This window comes from Eptesicus fuscus, chromosome 22 (genome assembly GCF_027574615.1).
Source record: "Eptesicus fuscus isolate TK198812 chromosome 22, DD_ASM_mEF_20220401, whole genome shotgun sequence".
Taxonomy (NCBI): Eukaryota; Metazoa; Chordata; class Mammalia; order Chiroptera; family Vespertilionidae; genus Eptesicus; species Eptesicus fuscus.
Genome location: NC_072494.1, coordinates 34,855,228 through 34,880,841, shown reverse-complemented (window position 1 = coordinate 34,880,841; position 25,614 = coordinate 34,855,228). Strand labels below are relative to the sequence as shown.

Here is a 25,614-nt window from a genome sequence, read left to right as displayed (position 1 = left end):
TGCCTGCTGCCGTGTATGTCCCAGCATTCACCATGCTGTCCTGGGGGGCACCGAGGTCTCCCCTCTGTGTCCTCAGCACACAGTGCCTGCTTCCTGGTAGGTGCTAGACACACACATTTATCGCTTTGAGGATTCGTAAGACACTGGGAAGAGAGACGGGCTTGCTGGAGAGAGGAGAGCAGGTGCTGAGAGCTGAGCAGGTTCCCCAGGGAAAACTAGGTAGACGCTTAGGGATAGACTAGAGAGTATGTTGCAAACCTCAAGGGCTTATTAACAAAGGTTATTAACCGCCAAAGCTGCATGTCCCCGGTGGGCCAGCAGGGGGCTCAGCTGGGGACAGTCACTCAGGGATCCTGAGAGAGCAGTGACCTTGTGTAACCGTCACTGTCAGAGGGCAGGGGGCTCTTCCATCAGCAATTCGGAGCTTTGGTTGGGGAATCCCAGGGCCCAGGAGGTGCCGTTCTACGCGGGCCGCAGGCGGAAGCCTGGGAACCCTGGTGGAGGGTGGGAGGATCTCAGGGATTTCTCTCGGTGCTGCTGTGACCAGGGGGAGCACCTCTGGGCAGGGGCCAGCAGCCATGCCTCTGGCTGTCGGGCCACAACAGGTGTGCCTTTCTGAGCGGGAGGCGCTTTTTGGTTCTGGTGTCACTGTGCTGGGGGTGGGGCCGCCGGAGGAAACCACCAGGTGTGGCCCTGGGAAAGTCCCTCGACATTCTCTAGAAACGTGGAATTTCCTGGTTTTAACCATTTCTTCTCCAACTGCCACCTCGGAGCCGAGGAGGGCGGGGCTGACCTCTGCAGCCTCCTAGATGTCCTTGGGGCACTGAGACCTGGCAGGGAACGGGCACCCCTGGTCCAGCCCTGCAAGTCTCTGAAGGTCATGGGCAAAGTCCTGCAGGTGTGGGCCTCAGTGTGGTCTGCAAGGGCTTTCCTGTCTCCCAAGCATTTAGGGTCCCTAAAGGAGGAATGCGCGAGGCTGAAAGGGGTAAAGAATTATGAATTTATTAGGTCATCTGGAAAACCAGATGGCTGAGCCCCCAAATGGCACCAGCACCCAGGGACCGGGGAGTCAGAGATTTTAAAGGACTCTAGGTTGGCTTTTTCTGGGCAGAGAATTTGGGCAGGTCTTGGGGGTTCGGCGGGAGGGGGGGGGGCGGGGGGGAAGATAATGGTCTTAGCAAGTGGAATGTGGTCTAAGCAAAAGAGAATGTCCACTGTGAGGTGGTCTCCAGGTCAGTTCCCAGAGGAGGGGGTATGGGTTCAACTATTTGATCAGACCTAACAGCAAGCATTCCCAGATACATCGTTCCACGTCGTCCACACAACCAGGGGAGCAGGTGTTACCATCCTCATGCCTTGGATGACAAAACTGTCTGGGAGGGGTTGGTGCTGTGCTCAAGGTCATACTGAAGGGCATAACCTGGGCCCCAGCGCTTGCTGCTTGCTTGCGGGTCTCTGCAGGCTTCCTGGGAAGGTGAGTCAGACCCTTCCTGGGGCTCCTGGGTGTGGGAACTTGGTCCTTCCACTTGGTTAACTTGCCCAACCTGCTCCCTTGACTCTGGGCCCAGCCCTGAACTCCCCTGCCCCAGTGAACTGTGGGAGATGCCCAAGCAGCACCCCGCAGCCCGCCACCGCTGCCCAGTCTTAGTTCCCAGCCTCTTTGTGGCTCATGCTCCTTTGTCCTGTTGCCTCCACTTGGGAACTTAGAGCATCTTTCTCCGCCCGCCAGGGCAGCTGCAGTGGCCCAGCTGCCTGTCTCTTTAAGAGAGAGAGAAAGAAGGAAATCAGGAAGTGTGAGAGCTGCCGGAGGCTGGAGGCTGGAGGGAGCGGTGTGCGGTGTGCACGCATGGAGGCGGGGAGGCAGCTCTTGGCTCCCAGCTCCCCGGAGGCACGCGGACCGTCCACTGGCCCAGGCTTTGAGTCCCCCGTCCCGTGAGCACCAGGATGCTATGGGCACTGTCCATGGATGACAGCGAGCCCTGAAAGCCCCTGGGGTGCCACCCAGTCCCACCAGCCTGCACCCACAGCCGAGATGTGGTGAGTGTGCAGCGTCCCGGGGGAGGGGGGAAGGGGAGCCCTGGGGGGAAGGGCAGCTGCAGGGTGGCACTCGGCCAGTGTCCCCCCGTATCCAGTGCTGACCTGCGAGCAGCGGCTCTCCAGGCCCCTGACCCCTCTCTGTGTCTCTGCCTCTGCTGGGGGCCCGGCAGTGCCCCGTGTTCCATCTCCAGGGGTCGCCCTGGCTAAGAACACTTGGAAGCTGGCGAGAGGCAAGGAGGACTGTGGCATAGAGGGCTGCCATCCCTGCCCCGCTTCCCAACACCCCAAAGCCGAGTTCAGCTGTCCCCGCGTTTCCCCTGCCTGGCTCCTGGCGCCCGCCGCCCCCCTCCCTCTCGGGGCCCTTCTCCCTGCCCAGGGCCAGGGAGTGGAAGCGGCGAGGAGCAGAGGGGCCTCCGGCTGGAAAGCCCCAGCCCATGGGAGGTGACAAACAGGAAAGGGTTAAGGGGCTGGGCCGGTGCCTTTGATGGAGGCTGAGGCTCAGCAGCACTGAGGGGTGCCTCTCATCCGCCCCCCTCTTTCCGGTGCAGCTCTGCTCCTGGAGGTGCTGCAGACAGAGAGCGTCACACACACTTGCCAGGGAGCGTCTCTGCCTGATCCCGGCTGCTGGGCTCCGAGCACAAGGTGGGTGCTTCAGGGCTCAGGGTGGATGCACTTGGCCACGCGGAGCCCCAGGAGGAGGCGCGGGGGTGTGAGGGGGTGGGTGGGGCGGCTGGCTCCCAGGCTCCACCACCCACCCTCCTGCTTCCGACCATCACAGGAGGAGGGGCCCTTCCAGGCACCAGGGGCAGTGCCAGGACTGCACACCCCCAGGCCCCCAGCTGAATCCTCCTGCAAGGGCGGGGGGGGGGGGGGGGAGACACCTGACCAGCTCCTTCCCCTGAGCTATGACTGTCTTCAGGGAGCCCTTCGTACCTCAGTTACTTCTGCAAAATGCAAACACGAATGCGTTTGCTGAACTAGAAATTGACCACTGAGCTCATGAAGTGGCCTCTGGCTCAAGGAATTGACATTTTCAAATGTTGCCTTAAAAAAAAATAAATTGCAGAGAGTCGGCTCAAAGCCCACGTCCCAGAGGGTGACCTGCGGGTTGAGAAGCCTGTGAGTCAGAAGAAGCCTGTCTAGTCCGGCTTTATTTGAGGCCCTTCTCCCAGTCGTGCCGCCACGACCTGCCTGGCCCTGCTGCTCAGAGGCACGGAGTTGAGCTCCTGAGGCTGCACGGGAGCCCATTGCTTTAGAGGAACTGGCTTTCGGAGAGAAGAGGATGGAAGCAAAGATGGGGAACAGAGTTAGAGGGGGTTTCAGATCCTCCCCAGGGCTCCTGATGGTCTCCTGCCTCCTCCACCCGCCCCCCCCCACCACACACACACACGCACCCACACGCACGCCCGCACACATGCACACGCCCTCTCACGCGCACACGCCCACTCTGCAGCCGGTCCTCTGGCCCTGGCCCTGCTGGCCGCCTGGTGCCGCCAGCTGTTAGCTCACAGCAGCAGGAAGTGTGGACTCAGGCGAGCGGGTGGGGAGGGGCTCCGGGCCGTGTTGCAATCCTGGAGATTTCTGGTGGTGTGGTTGCCATTGCCTGACCTGGGGCCCTTCCTTCTAGCACATTTCTGCTTCCTGGGACAGTCCCAGGCCCGGATGCCAAAACCCGGAATTCTCAGTCCCTGGGAGAGGTGACAGAGCAAAGGGTTTGTGTCTGCAGAATGGCGGTTTGGGGAGGGGGTGTGAGGGGACGGGGGACGGGGGAGGGGTAGAATGCCCTGGGGCGGGGCGGGCACGGGCTGTGGGTGAGGGCCTGCTGGCTGTGCTTGCTTTTGGAGAAGTGACTTAACCTCTCTGTGCTGCATACTTCCTCTGCCCCCTCGCCTCTGGGAGGGAGACCTTCATGGGATGATCTCGGGCTCAGCGACCGGCCAGGCCCCTGTGTCCATCCCAGGCCAGTGATGGGATCCCGGACTCTCCCACGTCCTTCTAGGCAGAAGGTGGCCGGCGGCCGAGGGCAGGAGATGCAGAGCACAGTCAATTACCTGTGGCACACGGACGACCTGCTGGGGCAGGGGGCCACCGCCAGTGTGTACAAGGCTCGGAACAAGGTAGGGCCCCGCCCTGGCCCCGGCAGCCCCCCGCCGGCCCGGTCAGCCCCCGTGGGCACCCAGGCGGTGTGTGGCTGGGCAGAGGCCTCCGGACTTGGCCTTGCACACGCTGGGGTCAGGGACACTGGGGGTTTGAGCAGAAGTGTGGGAGCTGCGGAGGGCTCCTCGGCCTGGCGCTTCCGTTAGGCCCAGTTTGGAACTGGGGAGAGTGACGAGGACACAAAGCTAACACCAGGGAGATGACAGCCAATGAGGAACAGCAGGTGTCAGTGTGCTGAGCCCCTGCCACCTCTCAGTACTGGGCTGGCTGGGTACCCTCTGAGCAGGGGAAGGAGCTGGGGGAGCCCAGCCCCAGCCGGGCTGTCTTTCCGCATTTCTGGTGTTAGGCTGGCAGACGAGGCTGAAGGAGGCTTGGGGTGAGGGTGCTCCCCAGGCAGTGGGCTGTCCCCAGCCAGAGCCCCGAGCAGCCCCCTCTGTCCCGATGGCAGAAATCCGGGGAGCTAGTTGCTGTGAAGGTCTTCAACGCCGCCAGCTACCTGCGGCCCCGCGAGGTGCAGGTGAGGGAGTTTGAGGTCCTGCGGAAGCTGAACCACCAGAACATCGTCAAGCTCTTCGCGGTGGAGGAGACGGTGGGTCCCGTGCCCGGGCAGAGGGGGGTCTTGTCTTGGACCTTCGCAGGCCGGGAAGAGTTGGGGTCCCACGCTAATAGAGACGTGGTCACGTGCTCACCAGCAGGGCAGCCAGAGCAGCAACGTGTAGAATAAAGTCAATAACGTGGGGGTAGCACCTGGGAACGGAAGGACAGGAAGTAGGATGTAATCAAAGAGGGCTTCCTGGAAAAGGTGACCTGGGACTCGGGTGTGTGAGATCAGCATGAGGCTGAGGAGGGACAGCCAGGCCAGAAGCTGGCCCCTGGAGAAGGGCTCTTGGCCGTGGGCTGAGTCTCCGCCTCTGGAGGAAGGGGTGAGCTGTGCCCTCCTCACCATGCCCCTCTGTCCCACCCGCAGGGGGCCAGCCGGCAGAAGGTTCTGGTGATGGAGTACTGCTCCAGCGGGAGCCTGCTCACCGTGCTCGAGAGCCCGGAGAACGCCTTCGGGCTGCCCGAGGACGAGTTCCTGGTGGTGCTGCGATGTGTGGGTGAGCCCCTCCCTGACCCCCCCGGGGCCCCTGCCCTCCTCTGACCAGCCACAGGGCTGGCCCTCGGCCAAGGCGAAGGCCCCGCGAGGCGCGGCGCTTCCGGAACAAGGGTCCAAACACAGAAGAACATTCGGAGCCCAAGAGGCGTTCCCGTCAGACCCGGGACAGACATTGATGCGTGGGCAGGACCCAGTGTCTGACGCCTGCCGGTCAGCAGTTTAAAACTCCGGCTTAAAAATAAACTGGAAAGCAGGGTGCACACCGATATTCATAGCAGCCTTATTCACACCAGCCAAAGGGGGCAAGCAATGCAGACGTCACAAACAGATGAATGAACAAAATGTGGCCCACGCATGCAATGGAACGCTGCACCGCCTTAAAAAGGAATAACATTCTGACCCAGTGTGGGTGGAAGAGGTTGCGCTAAGTAAGATGAACCAGACACACAAATACTTATGTGAGGGACCGAGAGTAATCAAACCCTCAGAGACGGACAGCAGACCAGGGGGCCGGGGGGGAGGAGGGAGAGCGATTATTTAATAGGGAGAGTTTCTGTTTGGGAGGTTGACAAAGTTCCTGGAGATGGATGGCGGTGATGGTTGCACAACAGTGTGGATGTACTTAATGCCACTGAGCTGTATACTTAGAATAGGTAAAATTGCAAATTTCGTTAGGCATACTGAACATTTTTTAAATGAGATTTTTAAAAATAATAAAATAGAGAAGGCGGCCTGCCATTTCCAGGGAGCCAGAGCCTTAATAACTCCTCACGGACCCTCCACAGCCAGGTCCTTGGGACCCCCCTCCTGTGCCCTGTGCCCTGTGCCCATCTCTGTCCTTCTGCTTGGCCGGTGGCCCTGTCAGCCCGTGGGAACTATCTGGACCCAGGGACAGCCTCCCCTCCAGGATTAGCCCCAGACGCTGGCCTGTCCCCAGCCAGAGCCCCAGCAGCCCCTCTGCCCGCAGTGGCCGGCATGAACCACCTGCGGGAGCACGGCATCGTCCACCGCGACATCAAGCCGGGCAACATCATGCGCCTGCTCGGGGCGGAGGGGCAGAGCATCTACAAGCTGACGGACTTCGGGGCCGCCCGGGAGCTGGACGACGACGAGCAGTTCGTCTCGGTCTACGGGACGGAGGAGTACCTGGTGAGTGGGAGCTGGGGACCCACTGCCCAGCTGAGCGCCACCCCTGCCGCTGGTGGCTCCTCCCCTCTGAGGGCCTCTGTCCTATCCCCTGCATCCAGCAGGGTCAGGCCTCACCCTCTGCACCCCAACCGGAAGAACTCACTCTGTTCTCCACGGAAAAGGCGCTGCTGCAGCCTTCCCAGCCTCCCTGCCCGTCCTCTCTGCCCCGGCCTCCCTGCCCCAGCCTCCCTTCCCTGGCCTCCCTCCCCGGCCTCCCTGCCCCGGCCTCCCTGCCTAGCCTCCCTGCCCCGGCCTCCCTGCCCAGCCTCCCTGCCCTGGCCTCCCTGCCTCAGCCTCCCTGCCCCGGCCTCCCTCCCCAGCCTCCCTGCCCTGGCCTCCCTGCCTCAGCCTCCCTGCCCCGGCCTCCCTGCCCAGCCTCCCTGCCCCGGCCTCCCTGCCTCAGCCTCCCTGCCCCGGCCTCCCTCCCCAGCTTCCCTGCCCTGGCCTCCCTCCCTGGCCTCCCTGCCCGGCCTCCCTGCCCAGCCTCCCTTCCCTGGCCTCCCTCCCCGGCCTCCCTGCCCCAGCCTCCCTGCCCTGGCCTCCCTGCCCCGGCCTCCCTGCCCTGGCCTCCCTCCCTGGCCTCCCTGCCCCAGCCTCCCTGCCCTGGCCTCCCTGCCCCGGCCTCCCTGCCCAGCCTCCCTGGCCGGCCTCCCTTGTGCAGTTAGCTGCTTGATCTGACCCTCACGGAGGACGGGACACCACTGGTCACCACCTCTCCCAGGGCGCAGGGAGGGCAGATAAAAATGCTCCGGATAGGCCAGCTCCGTGCCCATGTCTGAGATGACAAGGGGATGGGTTCTGAGGGTCTGGTGCCACCAGAAGGTAGTGGAAGGGGGTCTGCTGGGCGGGCACGGGCCCCGTGCGCCCTGCCCTCCATGGCCGCCCTCTGGCTCTCTCTGGCAGCACCCTGACATGTATGAGCGGGCAGTGCTTCGCAAGCCCCAGCAGAAGGCATTTGGGGTGAGCGTGGATCTCTGGAGCATCGGGGTGACCCTGTACCATGCAGCCACTGGCAGCCTGCCCTTCGTCCCCTTTGGCGGGCCACGGCGCAACAAGGAGATCATGTACGGTGGGCCGCGGGCAGGGGCAAGGGCCTGGCCTCCCTCCCTGGCTATGTCTCCGCTTCTGCCTCTAACTCTGTGGCTCTCCTCTGGCCACCCCACCGGCTCCTCTTACATCCTTGCCCATCAACACCTGGCCGACGGGGACCGGCCAGAACCCCTTATCTGAGTCCAATGCCTCCCTTTGGCCCCCACTGGCTGCTCATCTCACCTCACCCGGGGCTCCGGGACCCTGTCAGGGCAGACGTAGGGCAAGACCAGCATCCGGGCCCCAGGCCCTCCCAGGCCCTGCTGTCTGACACAGAAGGAGCTGGAGACAGTGCTGCGCCCCGGCGTGCGTGGCCCAGCGCAGAGAGATTGAAGGCTGACGCATGGGAAGGTCCATGCCCCGCCCCCGCTCGGGTCCGCCGTGCGGGAGCTGCTGAGGTCAGGGAAAGGGCACGGACGGTGCTGTCAGGCGGGTTGGACGTGGAAGGAAGGAGAGAACAGTGGCGTGGAGGGGAAGGACATCGGGCCAAGCACAGCTCAGGCAGAGGTGCGGACGCAGGCCGCTGTGGATGCGCGGAAGGGGACAGGGGGCTGGCCCGTGGGGGGCAGCAGGGTTGGACGGGGAGCACGAAGGCCAGGTGCTCTTGTTGGCTGAGAGCCAGGCCTCTCAGATGCCATTGTCAGGCTGCCTTGGAGGTGCTGGGGGACTGGAACCAGCGCTCTGAGCCCTCCAAGCTGAGTTTGTCTTCCTCTGGAGTGGGATGGTCTGGGGGTCCCCCTGACCTGGTCCTGCCTCCCTGACCCAGGTACCGGATCACCACGGAGAAGCCGTCCGGGGCCATCGCAGGCACGCAGAGGCAGGAGAACGGGCCCCTGGAGTGGAGCTACGGCCTCCCCATCACCTGCCAGCTGTCGATGTGAGGGTCAGACACAGACGAGTCTGGGTGGGGCGTCCTCTCGGCTGAGGCCTGTCCCGGCGGGGCCCTCGCATCTGTCCACCACCTTCCCTTTCTGACCTCAATTTTTCCATCCGGATGCTGGACGGCCCCCCAGCCCTTCCTCCCCGCCCCACCCTGTGTCACCGCTTTGGTCCTCGCTCGCGGGACGTCCTCCTGGAATGCCCCTATCACCTATTCGAGGGGACAAGGCTGGGCTCCCGCCCCGACCGTCTCCATGTCCCGGGCGCAGGGGGCTGCAGAGCCAGCTGGTGCCCGTCCTGGCCAACATCCTGGAGGTGGAGCCGGCCAAGTGCTGGGGCTTCGACCAGTTCTTTGCGGAGACCAGTGACATCCTGCAGCGCGTCATCGTCCACGTGTTCTCGCTGCCCCAGGCCGTCCTGCACCACGTCTACATCCACGCCCACAACACGTGAGTGGGCGCCATGCCGGAGGCCCAGGACCTTCTCTGCCCCAGCAGAGGGGCACGTCCGAGGCGGCGTTCCGGGGAGTGTTTCGATGTGGATGCTTCTGGGTCCCATCTCAAACCCCGCTGTCCGGCTACCTGGGCGTAGCTGCGTGACTTAGTCTGGGGAAGTGCTAGTCCCACCAAGTTCAAGTGAACCAGGCCTCCTCGCCGCTGCTCCCGACGCAGCGCACGCCAATGCGGGTGGCTGCGCCTTATCATCCCCTGGGTGGGGGTGCCTGCCGTGGGGTTCCCAGATGGCTGGCTGGAGAGTTTGGGGGAACCAGGTGCATTTTAGTGGGACGAGGTGCCAAGGCAGAGGCTGGATATGGGGGGTCCTGGTTCTGGGGGGCTCCACGCTCTCCATCCGCTAAACACACGTGCTGCCCGGGGTCTCTCCACCGTCGATAAGAAAGAGCAACCACCCAGTCCCTTCCGCTGCAAAGCTGGGCCCTTTGCATGGGTGCAGTCTTAGCTGGGGGTGGGTCCCCTGCTGACACTGCCTCTCCTTCCTGTCCCCCCTAACCCTGGGGTGTCCAGGATAGCCATCTTCCTGGAGGCCGTGTACGAGCAGACCAGCGTGGCCCCCCAGAACCAGGAGTACCTGTTTGAGGGTCACCTCTGTGTCCTCGAGCCCAACCTCTCAGCACAGCACATCGCCCACACGACCGCAGGCAGCCCCCTGACGCTGTGCAGCGTGGCCACTGAGGCCCCCAAGGGACTGGCCTTTAAGGACCGTGAGTAGAGCCACACCGACTGGATCTTGTCTCCTCCCCCCATTCTCCTCCAAGAGGCAGGGTATGGGTCCATTTCCCCGTGGCCCCCAGGGTGCCCCCAATTCTGGGTTCTAATTTTTCACGTGCCCCTGAAATGCCACGTCCCTCAGGCTGGTGGCCCGACGTTCCCGGGCTCCGGTGCCCACCGAGCTGTGAGGCTCCCGTCGGAACAGGGAGACCTGGGTTTAATGTGCTCCCCCCCGCCCCATCTCTGCCGCTGGTGGGGAAGCTTCAGACAGTCGGACTGGAGGAAGCTGGAGGAGGGAACGCGGCCAGGGGCCCAGAGCGTTGTCCTCCAAGTCCTAGCAGAAATATCACTTCTTCTTATTTGAATAAGTTCAATTTCACCCTCCTCCTCGGGTCTCCGAGGCTGGGGAGGGGAATTAACCTTGAAACTCATGGGCACAAGCGTGGTTTGGGCCCATTTTCTGGCTCAGAAGGGGGCCTTGGGCATGAGGCTGCAGTTTACCAAAGTGAACACAAGGGGGCAGTGAGGGACTGCAATCGTAAAGACGCCCGTTAAAGGGCATTTAAGGCTGGAGCGTTGGGGCTCCCGGAGTTGGAAAGCTGGGTGGTGAGGGGTGAGTGTGAGCCAGGAGTGAGGAATGCGGGGTCTTTGTTTGCAGCCGCTCTGGACATCACCAAGTTTGTGCCCAAAGTGGACCTGCAGGCAGATTACAACACGGCCAAGGTTAGGGGTGGCCCCAGGGGGCAGGGAGGGGGGCTCACCCAGGGGTGGGGGGTGCAGAGACGGACTCTGCCCACCTGTGTTTTCAGGGTTTGCTGGGTGCCGGCTACCAGGCCCTGCGGCTGGCACGGGCCCTGCTGGCGGGGCAGAAGCTAATGCTTCGGGGACTGCACTGGTTCCTGTGAGTACCCGTGGGGGGGATGGGGGGAGGGGGAGAGGGGGGCGGGTGGGCCAGGCAGCCCAGACTCTCCACCGGTGCTGGGGCCACAGCTGCGGGCACGTGCCCTGGCCCCTGGGAGAAGGAGCTCTGACTCCGGCTCCCCTCCCTCCGCAGGGAGACGCTGCAGGCGACCTGCAGGCGGACCCTGGAGGTCGTGCGGATGGCCCTCCTCTTCCTCAGCAGCAGCCTGGGCACCGAGAGGTGGGTGTCCTGCCCAGGGCGGTGGCCGCGGCAGGCCTGAGGCCAGCGGAGACCCCTCGGCCCTTCCCTCTGTCTGTCCCTCACCCCAACATTTCCAACAATGTCCTTCCTCTCCCCTTCCCGGAGCCCCACCTTCCCTGCCTGGCTGGAATACTGAGGGCACTGCCATCCTGTCCCTCAGCCCCACAGCCCACCCCCAGATGATTGCTCGTATCCCCCCCACCTCACACCTCAGCTCAGGGGGAAAGGGCCGGGGGGGGGGGGGGGCACTGCCTCTCCAGGTACCAAGGCAGCCTCCTGCCCCAGGAAGGGGCCTCTGCCCTCCAGACCCCCCTCTCTCGCCCACACCAGGCCCCGAGCAGGACCCCGGGAGAGACAGCCCGGACCTGGCACCATGGGGGCCCCGTGGTCTCACCTCCATGCCCCTCTCCCGCCTCCTCCTGTCTCAAACCGCCTTGCCTCCTGAGGAGGCCCTGCCCAGCCCTGGGAACGCCGTGCCCTCTACCCCTCTGACGGGCTGATTAGAGGTGACGGGTGGAGAAAGGGGAGACTGGGGAGGAGGAAACCAAACGCAGGCGGTGGAGAGGAGAAGCAGGAAGACTCCGAGGGCATTCCTGGAAAGTGGGCACCGCCCTCAAGTCCTGGAAGGCCTGGGCCTGGGGCAGGTGGGGAGGGGCTCTGCAGCCCAGGGCAGCTGCTGTGGCCCGCGCCTTGCCCACTGGGAGGAGACGTGGGGCCGGAGGAGCAGAGGCAGCGCCAAGCATGCCTGGTGTCCGCACCCAGATGCCCGGGCCCACGCCCGCAGGAGGGCCCGGGAGTTTCCCAGCAGCGGCTGACTCACTGCAGCCTGGCCTGCCCCCCGCTTGGCAGCGACAGTGCTGCTGATGGGGCAGATGGGGCGGTGCAGTGTGGGAGGAGGAAGAGGAGTGGCTCCGGAGGACAGGGTTGGGGTCCCTGGCATGGCTGAGCCCCCTCAAACAGCGACAGGGATGAGGGCAGCGCTCTGGCCAGGGCACAGCAAGGGGTCCTGGGACAGCTGTGGTGCCATGCACGCAGAGGGGCACGGGAGGAGGGCAGGAAGGTTGGGTAAAGGGGAACTAGAGATGGGTACAGGCAACCGCAGAGGTCTTCCTGGAAGAGGTGAGGCTTTTCAGGCCATAATGAGAGAGAATACCTCCATTTGGCAGGTCCTGTGCAGAGGCAGAGAAGGGGGGTGTTTTGGGGTTTGGGGGATTTGTCGGGGGGAGGGGGTGCTGGTAAGGTTCCCACTGTTATGATGAAAATATCCCAGAGTGAAGTTGGAGTGGGGAGAAGGGTTTGGAAAGGGAGGAGAGAACACATGGAGGTCCCGGAGGGTCCAGTTGGCAGGTTAGACCCCAATACAATGACCTATGGGTCTATTGTGGGTTCTTGAACAGGAAAGGAATGTGTAGAGAAAACTTTGGTGTATTTGCCTGCCCACATGCTCTGGACCCAGGAGCAAGGGGATTTGGGGGGGCGGCGGGGCTGGGAGTGCACAACAGGCTGGCCCTGAGCTGGAGTTCTGGCATCTACAGGCCTGGCCGCGGCCTTTCCCATTCTGTTTCTAAGCCCCCTCTTTCCCCCGCCTGCCCCCCCATCATGGTGTGTCCAGAGAGCTCAGGATCAGGAGTGCCTGCTTTCAGGCGTATCCCGGGCCCCCAGGAGGAGTTTGGGGAGCACGAAGAGCAGCAGCAGAGTCCGAGGGCCAGGCCCAAGCTCCTGATAGAGCTTGTGTTCCTTCTTTTGCAAAATGAAAGGACTGGGTGGTCTCTGGAGCCGCTGGCTCTGAAGCTTTGCAGGGCCACCCTTCGGTGCCATCCTCAGACCTGTGCATTCTTCTAAGGTCCGGAGCCTCAGCTCCTCCCACAGTGGCATCCGAAACGTTTTAGCGAGCTGAGCTTCATGTTTGGGGGAGCCCGAGCATCCGACACAAAGTGGCTGCCATCGCCCAGCCTGGTCACTCACTCTCCCACGTGCATTCCTCCTGCCTCGGGCTCCCCAGGACGGCTGCCTTGGCAGGGTGCCCTTGCCTTTGTCCTGGAGCTGGTCCTCCTTGGCAGCTGCTGCCGTCTGGAGGCCCCGTTCAGGCAGCCAGGACCGGCTCTGGGACTCCCAGGGCTGCCCTCACCACCATCCCCCCAAAAACACCTGTGTCCTGGCCTCTAGTCAAGCCCTCTATCCCAGAGCGCCCATGTGATCCCACAAATACCTGGTTAGGGAGCGGGAAGGAGATGGAGAACTGGAGGCTTGCAGAGCTAAAGCGTAACAGCCCAGGGCCGTGCAGATGGCACGTGTGACAGCTAGGATGGGACTCCAGCCTTGGCTCCGACTCCCGCCCAGACTGTCAGCCTCGTCTTCTGTCCACGCTCCCCCATCCACCTGTGCGCTCGACAATGCATTAGGACACCGTGTGCTGAGGGGCCACGGGCGCTAACCCGCGGGGCATGGGGAGTGGAGTGGTGAGCATGCGGGCAGCAGCCCTGCCTTCAGGAGCCGCCACTTGTCTCTAGCTCCCTCCCCTCCTCTCCTCCCTCTCCCTCCGTTCCCACGCCAAACACACGGGGCTCTTTTTCCCTCTCATGGTTATGGTTATAAAAACAGTACATGCTAATTGTAGAAAGTCGGAGTATACAGGCAAGCAAAAATGAAATTAAAATACCATATCCTACCGCCCAGAGAGAGGCCACACACCTTAGAGAGTGCCTACAGTGATGTAAGTGTACAGACCAACCAGCAGGGGAGTTGCCGGAACTTCCTGTTCCATCGCCCGCTTCTCTCAGCCAACGAGCTCTTGTCTCATCATACATTTTCATCTGATCTAGTGCCCGTCCATATTCAAAGAGCCCTAATTTCCCCCCACATTTCCTTTTCTGGTTGGTTTCATCCAACCAGGATCCAGTCTCAGACCACACTCTGTGATGTTCCTTCAGTCTGTTTTAATCTAGACAGACTGCTCCCCCCATTCATGACATGGACTTATGGGGGCACGACACCCATTGTCCCCCCTTCTGGACTCGGCTACACTTTCTCTGGGGGTCGTTTGTCTTGTTCCTTCACAGAATTTCCTATAACCTGTGAGTTCTAACGGTTGATGTATTCAAGGTAAATTTGAGGCTGATGCATTCTAGAGGATGCTGGGTACACTTGATACCCACCCGCCCCTGGGTGGGGACAGCCTGATTTCTCCACTGTACGGTTACGTTTTCCTGTGGAAGAATCCGTGTGATGTTACTTTGGCGCCACACAAATGGCCATGCCTTAATCATTCATCAGTCACTTTCAAAGTGAATACTTCCACCGGGGCAGCATGATGCTAGGATTCCAAGTCCAGGACCATCACTGGCTGGTGTTCTATAAAACACAGCTTTTCCCTTGTCAATAGACCGTTGGTTATCATGAAATACAGTCTCTACTGCAAGCGTGTCAAACTCGCGGGCCGCATGCCTCGTTTATTTGGCCCGTGTTAGCCTTTGAGTTTGACATGCTTGGTTGACTCTTTTCCTTTTAGTTACAAATTTTCCAAGTAAGGAGGCCTTGCATTGTGGACTCGTGAGTGTTCATAGATTCAGCTTATCCCAATCTACCTCAATCTTTATTCATTGCGGTGCTCAGCAATGTCCCCACGTGGGTGAGTAGGAGCCTCTTCAAGCTGGTTCCTCTGCCCCAGCCACCAAACTCCCCGGATACCCCACAAGCCAGCAGTGCTGTCCCAGGGGTGCCGTGCCCCAAATGCGTCCCTTCTCTGTGCTTCCCTCGAGGTTCAGCAACATGGCCGGGATGCCTGAGATCCAGGAACTGAAGAAGGCCACGGAGCTGAGGTCTCAGCTGCGGACTGTGAGTGAGGCGGGGCCGGGCGGGTCAGGAGCAGAGCAGGGCGCAGAGGTCCCGCCAGGCTCCCGCGGAGCCCTGAGCTGGGGCCTCTCTGCCTTTAGTTGGCCGAGATCCTCTCCGGATTCTCCCGCAACCTCATGGAGAAGCACCTGAGCCTGAGTAGCCTGAGCTTGGAGCTGGCGAAGAGCCGGGATCAGGTACATGAGGACAGAAGGTCTGTGGGATTTACCTCTTGGTGGGGCGGGGGCGGGGCGCGCAGCTCCACTAGCCGTTCAGGCATCAGCCTGCTTTCGCCTTTGCCTTGGCAGTGATGCCGGGGCATGGGATCGTGGTGGGGATCTGGGAATAAGCCAGACCTCCCCTGGGACTCGCCGGAGGGAGAAAAGGATCTGGGGGTTTAGAGAGTGAATTCAAAATTGTAGCCGGGGCAACAGTTCTAAGTAAGAGACGAAGTTAGTTCCCTTCCCGCTCTGAGCCCATGCTTTGCATCAGCCCCCCGGGCAGGTCCTCCTACTCATTTCGTTTCACCCTCAAGACAGTGGCACTGCCATAGGCCCTCAGGGAGGCTAATGGGCCCTGAGTCCCGGCCAGTAAGTGACAAGTGACCACGTAGGGCATCCGGCCGGGGTCACCCACCTCCAAGCCTAGTTCCTGGGGCTCACCGGGGAGTTACAGCCCCAGTCCCCCTTTCAACAAACACAAGGCGCCCACTCACTGTGGCCTCACAGTGTCCCGCCCTGACCAGGGCGTCCTCCGCGCCCCTGCCCGGACCTTAGCCCCACGTCCTTGATTCTGGATGTAAATCGCGCTGGCACCCGCAGGGCTTGCTCTTAGTTGTTTTGGCTGCGGAACTGACCGAAGCCGGCACGAGGCTCTCTCTGCTCGTTTATCCCACGCGGAGTGCACGGGCTGGGGTTCTCTGGAGGGTGACTGTGTTCCACGAGGGAGTGTGCCCCCGTGCGGTGTGTGCCTGGGGATCCTTTCTAAGGTCAGAGGACACATCCGGCCCAGCCTTTCGGACGAAGGCCGAGCTGAGGTCTTGCCCACCCCCTGTTCTCGGGAGGGCAGATGCCGGAAAGCCCTGGGGACAAGCTTGGCGCTGCCCGGAGTCCAGCTCCAGAAATAGCTGAGCCGGGGTCACTAGAGGAGTGGAGCTAAGGTCCGGGGAGGAAGTGGGGCTCATAGGCCTGAGGGGGAGGAAGGACCCCCCTCCCCAACACACACACCCAACATCTCAAACGGAGTGTTTGTCCAGCCTGAAAAGGGGAAGGAGGAGATCATAATGACCTTGAACTGCAGGCCCAGGAGGTCATCTCCCTGGTTCCCTTGCCTCCAGGCAGGACCGAGAACACGGGGTCATGACTGCGTTAAAGGAGGGTTGTTGGCTGTCGTGTGAGTTCCCTTCAGGGTCCAGGCCCCCTTCCCAGTCTCCTCTCAAACCTTCTCACATAGCAAACGCCACTCTCCTGTCTGTCCTGCTTGGCTGTTTGTCATTCTCATCTTACTCAACACTGTGTGTGTGTGTGTGTGTGTGTGTGTGTGTGTGTGTGTGTGTGTAAGAGAGAGAGAGGGACAGAGAGAATAAACACAAGAATGACAGATGGCTGGTTGGCCTCAAGGTGCCTCAGAAAGCTTGGAGACAAGAGAGTCACCCCCACTCGCGGATTGCCCCCCAAAACTGTGACATTAAGGCTCCTCTGCAGGCAGACAGCTCCTGCCTCGTCCCCCCACCATCGCAGCCCCTCCCTCCCCCTGTGCTCTGTGCTGTTTGATTCTTCCATCACCCGGTCCCTGTCTCCTGCCCACAGCATCCAGCAGATTCAGTGTTGCCTGGACAAGATGCACCTCATCTACAAGCAGTTCCGGAAGGCCAGGCTGAGGCCAGGTGAGCCGAGGGCAGAGCCACGCACGCTCTTGCTGGTACTCATGCTCTCCCTCCCTCTCCCTTCCTTCCTGCCAGTGACCCAGTCCCTGTTTTATTCCTCCCGGGGCTGCTGCTGGGGGCTCACTGGTCACGCAGAGCCAGGGTGCGGCTGGTCCAAGGCTGGGTCCCCGGGTCCCTGGCCGGCCGCCAGCTGCCTGCAGACCAGCAAGAGGCAGGACGCCTTTACCCCTGCCTGATTGCCAGGCGGGGCAGGAGGCTGAGGGGACACTACGGGAGTCACAGCGGCTGGCGCCTGGCTGCCATCCAACAGGTGGCCCTGGAAAGAGAACCCGCACCTTTGCCGGGCACCTTAGAGTTCCAGGAGTGTTTCCCTGTCTGTGTGTCTGTGGTTCACTAAAATGGCTGGGTTTCCCAGAAGCGGGCAGACCCAGAGAAATGCCACTTAGAGTCCCTGGGCCAGGCGCTCTGCCTGCATCTTTAAGAAGCCTCCCGAAGACCCTCGGGCAGGGTAGCTCACTGAGGCTCAGCAGTCAAGATGTTTGCCCCAGGGGACCGCCATCTTGGGGCAGGGGAGGGTCCAACTCAGGGACAGTGGGGCAGGGACTGGAGGGAGCCCAGGGAGGCCACGGTTGATTCTCGAGGCTGAGGAGCTAACCCCCGGGACCTGACCCTTTGCGCCTCCCGCCCATGGCTAGGCTTTTCCCACAGGCAGCTCACAGGCCTCGGGCTTCACTGCCAAGTCCTCGTCCTCCTGGGATTATCTCAGAGGAGGTCCACAGGGTAGGCGTGCAGCCATGTACGGAACCTAGAGTTCCCTGGTAGCCAACATGTAAAAGTAGAAATAAAAGGGTGAAATTTTAATGACATATTCTATCCAACCCAATATACCCAAATTGTCATTTCAGCATGTAATCAATAAGCAACATAAACATAATTATACATATTCCCAGAAGTGGGATCACTGGGTCAAACGGCAGTTCCATGTTTAGTTTTTGAGGAACGCCCATACTGTTCTCCACAGTGGCTGCACCAGTCTGCATTCCCACCAGCAGTGAACGAGGGTTCCCTTTTCTCCACATCCTCGCCAGCACTTGTCATTGGTTGATGTATTGATGGTAGCCATTCTGACCAGGCATAAGGTGATATCTCATTGTGTTTTAACTAGAGGCCCGGTGCACGGAATTAGTGCAAGAGTAGGCCCTCCTTCCCCCGGCTGCCAGCACTGGCTTCCCTCTGGCACCCGGGACCCAGGCTTCCCTCGCAGCCCCGGCTTCGTCCGGAAGGTCGCCTGGAAGGTCGTCCGGAAGGACATCCGGTCTAATTAGCTTTTATTAGTGTAGATTTGCATCTCTCTGGTGATAGTGACATTGATATTTTCCACATGTCTGTGGTCATCTGCATTCCTATTTGGAGAAGTGTCTCTTCAGGCTCTGCTCGGTTTTTAATTGGATTGTTTAGTGTGTGTGTGTGTTTAGTATTGAATAGCATGAATTCTTTCTAAATTTTGGGCATAACCCCTTATTGGATTTATCACTGGTGAATATGTTCTTCCATTCAGTAGATTGTCTTTTCATTCTGTTGATGGTTTCCTTTGCTGTGCAAAAACCTTTTAGTTTGATGTAGTCCCACTTGTTTATTTTTTGTTGTTGTTTTTCTTGCCTGAGTAGATACATCAGAAAAAAAAATATTGCTAAGAGAGATGTCAAAGATTTTGTTTTCTTTTAGAAGTTTTATGGCTTTGAGTCTTACATTTACCTCTTTAAACCATTTTGAGTTTATTCTTGCATATGGTGTAAGAAGGTGCTCTAGTTGCATTTTTCTTGCACGTATATGTCCAATTTCCCCAGCACCATTTATTAAATAGACTATCTCCCCCCCCGCACCCCATTGTATGTTCCTGCCTCCTTTGTCATATATTAATTGACCCTATAGGCTTGCGTTTCCTTCTGCGCTCTCTGTTCCACTGATCTGTCTCCCTGTTCCTATGCCAGCACCACAAGGTCCAGCTGCTTTTAATCACCATATTTTGCAGCCTCAGAAAGAGTTTCATTTCTATGGTCTTCAAGAGCCCTTTATTCAAATGTAAAAAGAAGCAGGAAAAATACCTCTTGGAGTGCTGGAAGAGGCCATTCTGATAAATGCTCAGGAGTGAATAGAAGGGCATTCTCACTGCCCTCACACCCATCCTGTGTGTTCCGTGTGACAGATGCGGAAACTGACTGGGTGAGGTGCAATCACTTGCGTACAGCCCCTAGCCAATAGGAGGCAGGCCTGGGACGTGTAGCTTGGACGTCACGGGGGCCCAGCTGGCTGTGAACAGTGCCCGGATGAAGAGCCCCGTAAGGGGATTTTGCTACTAGGGGTGTGGAGGGGGGTCAGCAAGGTAACCTCTGCCTCATTTCCCCTCCAAGACGCTAAGACCCGAGGCCCATTCCCTCGAAGCCCAGGAGGGGGCAGCATCTCCCCAGTGAGAGAGCATCAGGAGGTGCCCAGGAAGTGAAAACGTCAGCCCTTCTGGCAAAACTGTCTGGGCAGAGAAGGGGGGTACGGGGCGGGGGGATGGGGCGGGGGGGCTGGCTTATCCAGCTCTGCTGCAGAGCCCAGCTGGCTCTCCTGCAGCTTGAATACTCGGAGGTGAGGCCAACAGCCTGTAAGCATCAGTCACCCTGGGACGGGTGTGGCTGAGGGGCCGGGGCTGATCACAAGCATCCTTCAAGGCCTCCTCCATCCACCACTTCCCACCTGAAGTGTTCACCTGCCCCCGGTACCTCCTTCCTTGTCGTGGTGCAATTTCTTGGGTGCTCGGTTCACTCCTGTCCTTCCTGGCTCAGGGGGCTGGGAGCTCCCAGGGAGCAGGGTTCGAGCCAGGCTGACTGCGTCTTTGTGGGTGTCCCCCGACCCTCGGGGCATTCCATGTTGCTGGCGTAACAGGTGGCATCATTTCTGCTGTTTCCTCCAGGGCTTGGCTACAACGAGGAGCAGATCCACAAGCTGGATAAGTGAGTGGCCTGTCCCCTGGCAGGAGGGGGCGCAGGAGGGTGGGTGTCACCCAGGCAGAGCAATTCTCTGTGCCAGGCGAGACCTGGTGAAGGGCCCAGTCACAGGCCGCAGCTGGCAGGAGGGGGGCCGTGTGACGGTATCTGGGGCGGGTGCCAGGGCAGGGGACGGTGGCTGAGCTGGAGGGAGGCAGCCACCGGAAGCTGGACTCACTTCTGAAGACGGCTCGGCTCCTGGGGTTTCTTCCCTGTCCCCTCGCTGGTTTGCCCCCCGTCGCTCTGGCCTCTGCCTCAGCTTCCCTTTGGGTGTCCCTCTGCCCTTCCATTTCCTGGCCCCCCCCCCCCGCTCATGCCCCAGGGGGCCCCTGATTTAATGCTTATTTGGCAACTCACTCCCCCAGTTCTATACCCACCCTGACCCCCGACACCTACACACACACTTTCCACAGTCACCTCGCCTTCCCTCTGGGGACGAGCTGAGAGTCTGTGTTCCCTCTGTTGTCCTGTGCGGTGTGCCAGCCACGCTGGTCACCATGATCCCCACGTGTGGGCACCACCTCCTCCTTCACTGGAGAGCCAGCCCTGCTGTGGCCGGGGGACGGGCACTTAGACGGGGGAGACCCAGGCACGCTGGGCTTGTGCTCAGGCGGCTCTGACTCGGTTTCCCTATTCTTCCCAGGGTGAATTTTAGCCATTTAGCCAAGAGGCTCCTGCAGGTGTTCCAGGAGGAGTGTGTGCAGAAGTACCGGGCAGCGCTGGTCACGCACGGCGATCGCATGAGGTAACCATCTGGCCGCCTGAGCTCACGGACCCCTGGCCCTTCCAGGCTCAGAAGTCCTTGGCTGGGCAGAGCCTGGCTGAGAAGGAGGTGGTAGTAAAGGGACAAAGGCAAAGAAATGGGTAGTTTTGTGGTCCTGGGTCTGCCGGGCGATTTCTATGCACTAGCTCAGTGGTCGGCAAACTCATTAGTCAACAGAGCCAAATATCAACAGGACAACGATTGAAATTTCTTTTGAGAGCCAAATTTTTTAAACTTAAACTTCTTCTAACGCCACTTCTTCAAAATAGACTCGCCCAGGCCGTGGTATTTTATGGAAGAGCCACACTCAAGGGGCCAAAGAGCCGCATGTGGCTCTCGAGCCGCAGTTTGCCGACCACTGCACTAGCTTATTTAATCCCGCAGTATCTTTCCTATACAGGAAGTACTATCACCCCATATCCCAAACAAGGAAACTGAGGCTCAGAGAACAGTCTCTTCCTCGACACCACACAGCTAGCAGGTAGCAGGCCTGGGACAGTAGAGGGGTGTGACTTCCCCTAAAACCTGGGTTCTTCCCGCTGTCCCAGGCGGTCATGTGGGAAGCCTTCCCTCTCTGGGGCGAGCACGGGTCTCCTAGTGGCCGGGAAGCAGGGGCAGGCAGGGGCCCTTACACAGAACCCCTCTCACAGCTTCTCCCTCTCAGACAGCCCCTCCCTCCTTCCCCACCTGCACCCAAGCTGGCTCCTCCAGAGAAGGGAGCAGCTTCCCAGGTGCGTCTAGCTGAGATCCACGGGACCTGAGAGCTGAGACGCAGGCGCCCGCCCACTCTCACATTAGAATCCCAATGCCCAGCTCCCCGCCCCAAATTCTGGTTTAATTGGTCTGAAGTTGGCTCGGATAGCTAGCGGCAGCTTAGAAGCTCCTCGGGCGATTCTAATGTGTAGCCAGGACTGAGCGTCAGTCAACCCCTGGTTTAACCCCTCTGCACTTGATTTCCTTTGTGGGCCATGGACAAAATGTCCTTGCTCATTCCCTGCACTTAGAGAAGTCACAAAAGAGCCTTGACCTTGATTTTCTCTGGAATGGGAGCCTCAGGAGTTCCCATATGAAGCGTGGGCTGCCCTGAGCCACTCTGGAGCCGGACCTGGCCGTGCGCTCCTCCTGGCCGGCCTGGGTGACCCTGCCCAGCTCCCGGGTGGTTTGCGATGGGACCCTCACCAGCCTGTCAAAGCATTAGCACTCTTACAGGGGGACAGGGGAGCGTTGAGGGTGCACCCAGACGGGCAGAGGCAGTGGGGGAGGCCTGGCCTGGACCCATGGACGCCTGCCTGTTGTCTGGGAGCCTCCCCTCCGTGGCTGTGCAGCGGCCCAAACAGCTGGGTGTGGCCCGTGAGAGCCCGCAAGCCTGGCTCTCATTGTTAATCTGCTCTCTCCAGGGTGGTGCACGAGGCCAGAAACAACATGCGCCTGGTCGCCTGCTCCGTGGCTGCCTACAGCACCGAAGCCCAGGAGGTGCAGGAGGGCCTCAGCAAGGTGCGGGAGCTTCCGGGCACCGGGGCGGCCCAGTCCGTCTGCTGCTCCGGGGGCATGCGGGCCATTCCCCTGCCTCTGGGCAGAGCTGCCCTGGACCAAGCCCAAGCACCCTGGGATGGGCGGGAGGTCTCTGACCCCAAAGGCGCCCTGAGGTGGGGATGGAGAAAGTGGAAGGCGCTTCCTAGTGATCCAGACTGAAGGTCACAGCAAGGGCAGAGCCTCCAGAATGCTGGGACCTCTTCCTCACCCTCCTCCTGCCTGGGAGGCCGCAGGCCACTCCTGAGAGGGGCCGTGTGACCTCTCCTTGACCTTCTGATCTGCGCTGTGCGAAGAGCCCAGTGCAGGCAGCTGGAGAAGCCGCCTGCTTTACCCACAGGAACAGAGAGGGCGGCTTCTTCCAGGAGAGGCAGTGTGGTGCCTCCCCTCCCTGCACACGGCTGCCGCCCCCCCCCCCCCGCCCCCCCTGCAGCTCCTGGCACAGGTGTCACTAGGGGTGTAGGTTAGACACAGGGGAGCACTTGGCCGTCAGGATCATGACGTCCACGCGGACACTGAGGGTGGCCGCGCTCCCAGGAGGGGCAGGAGGGGCTCGCCGAGGGGCTCCAGCTTTTGGTTGCTCTGGGGAAGTGGGTTGGGGCCCTTTTGTTACCCTTGTCCGGCCTCGCCCTGGCACTGCCCTCCCCACAGGTGAGCTGGCTCTTCCCTTCTGACTAAAGTGTGGTTCCCCTCAGATCCTCGACTGGCTGTCTCTCCAGCTCCTGCAGGACAGAGCAAAGCGGGCTCAGGCCTCCCCGGCCCCCACAGCTCCTTGTTCCAGTCCTGCACCAAAGGGCCTGGGTCTCCAGCTTCAGGACCTGGGTCTCCAGTAAGTACCCGAGAGGGATGTCCGTGTGTGTGTGTGTGTGTGTGTGTGTGTGTGGGAGGGGGGGTGAAAGTTAGGGCCCGAGGTGGGTGCTTGGTGGCCAGCCTCCCAGGGAAGGGGTCAGTCAGGGCAACTTCGGCCTCAGGCACAGCGGCCGCTCTTGCCTCTGCCTTGGACAGCATGGAGGAGCTCTGTAAGGAGATGAAGCTGCTGGCCTCTGACCTCCAGGACAACAACTGCATCATCGAAGGGTAAGGAGTCCCGCCGTGCGCGGGGAGGGCTGGGTCCTCCGGCGCCTGCACCTGCCCCAGCAGGTTTGGTGGCAGGCGGCCAGAGCTTCGGCCTGTCCACAGGTGAGTCAGCGTCCTCGCCAGGTGGAGGCTTCCCGGCTCCACGAGAGTCTTGAGAACACAGTGCATCAGAGAGGAACATTTCATCTAATTCTAAGCAATTGCGGGATAGACATGAGAAGGCCTCTGACCTTGATGCTAAGACCATTCTCAGCGCAGTCAGAGATGGGCCTGGGGCGTGCGCATTCGTGGCTGTGAGCGTGGGCTGTGCCTGGTACTTCCCCCAGCCTCGGAGTGGCGCTGCCTCATCTCCGTGTCATGCACCTGGAAACAGAGGCACAGAGCCTGGGGTCATGACCCTGAGGGGCAGGTGCTCACAGGCCGCCCAGGCTGCAGGCTGAGCACTAGGCATTCTGCTTCATCCCCTGAGCAGAGCCCCCTCTTTGGGAGGAGAGGTGCTGTAGAAGGTCCTGGGGTGCAGCAGGCTCAGATGTTGGGATTCTGTGCACCAGTAAAGTCCACAAAAGAAACTTGGAGGGACCAACTTCTCATATAATAAAATCAACACATTTGAAAGGGAAAACACCTTGCCGTCTAGTAGCCCCACCCCATTGAGCACATTTTAGCACTAGAAGGAAGGAAGGACATCACCTCAGAAACAAGATGGCCTTGCCCTGGAGGTCAGTGGGCTGACATACAGATGCACGCACGCAGGGAAGCCGAGGACCCGTCCATCTGGCTTCTGCCCGTCAATCCCCCGTTTGGGAACCGGTGGCCTGGTGGGAGAACCCCACAGATTCCAACAGCATTTGACTCCTGACTCTGCTCCTTCCCCACCGCGTGGATGTGACCCTGGGGGGTCGGCTCAGCTCTGAGCTTCAGTTCCTGCCTCTGTGACACAGGAATAATGATGCCCACCTCATGGTGTGGCCGTGGGGATTACATAGGTGTGATCTGCAATGTGCTGGGGAGGGTGGACAGGGCCGCAGAGGGAAGGCCTCACTAAATGGTAGGTGTTCCCCCAGGTCACGCCAGTCTGGTACACTAGAGTTGGGCCAGGAGGCAGGGAGGCTGGGAGGCTGGGAGGCCAGGAAGCAGGGAGCCTGGGAGGCTGGGAGGTCAGGAAGCAGGGAGCCTGGGAGGCAGGAGGCAGGGAGGCAGGGAGGCAAGGAGGCCAGGAAGCAGGGAGGCAGAGAGGCAGGGAGGCCAAGAAACAGGAGGCAGGGAGGCCAGGAAGCAGAGAGGCTGGGAGGCAGAGAGGTTGTGAGGCAGGGAGGCAGGGAGGCAAGGAGGCCCAGAGGAGCTGGTGGTCGTCTCCAGAGTCTCCGAGGCCCCTTGGGTTGAGGAGGCATCCTCCACATCCCATTCCAGCAAGGGGAGGATCCATCCTCTTACATGCCCGCCAAGGGGAGAGCCGAGAGCTCCTTGGAAAGCCTTTCCAGCGCAGCCGGATGGGCAGGAAGTTCTAATTTTAGTGCCAATATAAATTATTCTTGCTGTGATATGTAGTCTATTTACAGATAAAATACTTTATTTTCGTGAATTTTCACTTCCTTATTCAGAGCTGTAGCCAGGAAGTCTAAAGTCTTTTGAATTCCTCTCCCTCCTGACCCCGGCTGCACTGCGTTTGCCAGGAGAACTTGGAACAATCCAGACGCCTGGGTTTTGCCCCAGAAGCTCTGGGCGTGGCCCAGGGTGGGGATTTTAGAAGCTTCCCGATGACTCTAGCGTAGTCAGGGCTGAGAACCACAGAGTTCTCGGGGGACAGGAGAGCTGAGCCCCGAAAGCCTTGGAGCTGCTGAAGGCTGTTTGGCCTGGGGAGCGGCTCCCAGGCTCCTGCACGTGGTGGGAGGAGCTAACCTGTGCCTCTCATTGCAGGTTAAGTCGGGTCCAATCGGCCCCTGATGTCTGAGCTCCGTGGGTGCACGAGGCAGCCTGAAGCATTAGAATCAGGGGACCCAACCCAGGACTCTCCCTGGTCCCATCCTCAGCCTACCTCCCTCCTGGCCGACCGCTGGGGATGTCACAGCATTACCTTCACTGCCTGAATGCGGGCAGCACGCAGGCCCCGGGCACCACGCAGTCTGTCAGGACCCACTGGACATCCTACACAGGCTCAGGCACAGCTCCTCCGGGTCCCCTGGCACCCACGGCTGAACATTGCGGGGCCCTGGGGAGAGAGGCTCTGACAGCCCCCCTCCCCGGTTTACAGGGCTCCGCTCCTCAGGGAACAGAAGAGGAGGCCCCACGGGGGTTCCCCAGGGTGCTGGGCCAAACGGCCTAATCTCAGGCTTCCTTCCTCTTTGGTGTTTTGTGTTTCTTGTTGAACATGTAGCCCGCTCCCCTCTCCTCTGGTTTCTGAGGGTCACACACACAGCCGCAGGCATCGCAGAGTCTGGTTTGCCTTCTGCTCTTGGTCTGGCGGAGCCTCAGGGTGAGAGAGTGGGTGGCGGGGGTGCCACTGTCCAGGGACCTTCCCCTTCTCTCTCCCTCTGAGGCACCACCAGGCCTGGGATGCCAGCCAGCCGGTCAGGAATGGCCATGCAATCAGCACAGGCCTGTAAGTCCACAGCCCTGAGGGGAGGAAGGCCTGCCCCTTTAAGAAGTGCAATAAACGTGCCTT

The 25,614-nt window shown here is 60.5% G+C and overlaps 1 protein-coding gene across 1 annotated transcript; it reads left to right on the top strand.

The window, feature by feature from the left end:
* Positions 1-1,875: 1,875 nt before the first annotated feature.
* IKBKE (inhibitor of nuclear factor kappa B kinase subunit epsilon) lies at positions 1,876-25,614 on the top strand. The gene is made up of 23 exons (XM_054712159.1): positions 1,876-2,037; positions 2,586-2,679; positions 3,665-3,749; positions 4,037-4,154; positions 4,643-4,783; positions 5,162-5,291; positions 6,258-6,439; positions 7,382-7,542; positions 8,334-8,444; positions 8,716-8,895; positions 9,469-9,665; positions 10,331-10,395; positions 10,482-10,573; positions 10,727-10,813; positions 14,593-14,668; positions 14,767-14,879; positions 16,474-16,550; positions 19,510-19,549; positions 20,226-20,327; positions 21,743-21,839; positions 22,571-22,704; positions 22,881-22,952; positions 24,870-25,614. The coding sequence occupies exons 4-23, from the start codon at positions 4,068-4,070 to the stop codon at positions 24,901-24,903; spliced, it is 2,178 nt and encodes a 725-aa protein (XP_054568134.1). The 5' UTR covers positions 1,876-2,037; positions 2,586-2,679; positions 3,665-3,749; positions 4,037-4,067; the 3' UTR covers positions 24,904-25,614.

What these genes read in the sequence shown, in the direction of transcription:
- IKBKE (XM_054712159.1), top strand. Translation starts at nt 4,068, where the DNA reads ATGCAGAGCACAGTCAATTACCTGTGGCACACGGACGACCTGCTGGGG. An exon ending in CAGGTACATGAGGACAGAAG is followed by an intron (nt 14,880 to 16,473) that starts GTCTGTGGGATT and finishes TCCTGCCCACAG; the next exon opens with CATCCAGCAGATTCAGTGTT. An exon ending in CAGATCCACAAGCTGGATAA is followed by an intron (nt 19,550 to 20,225) that starts GTGAGTGGCCTG and finishes TATTCTTCCCAG; the next exon opens with GGTGAATTTTAGCCATTTAG.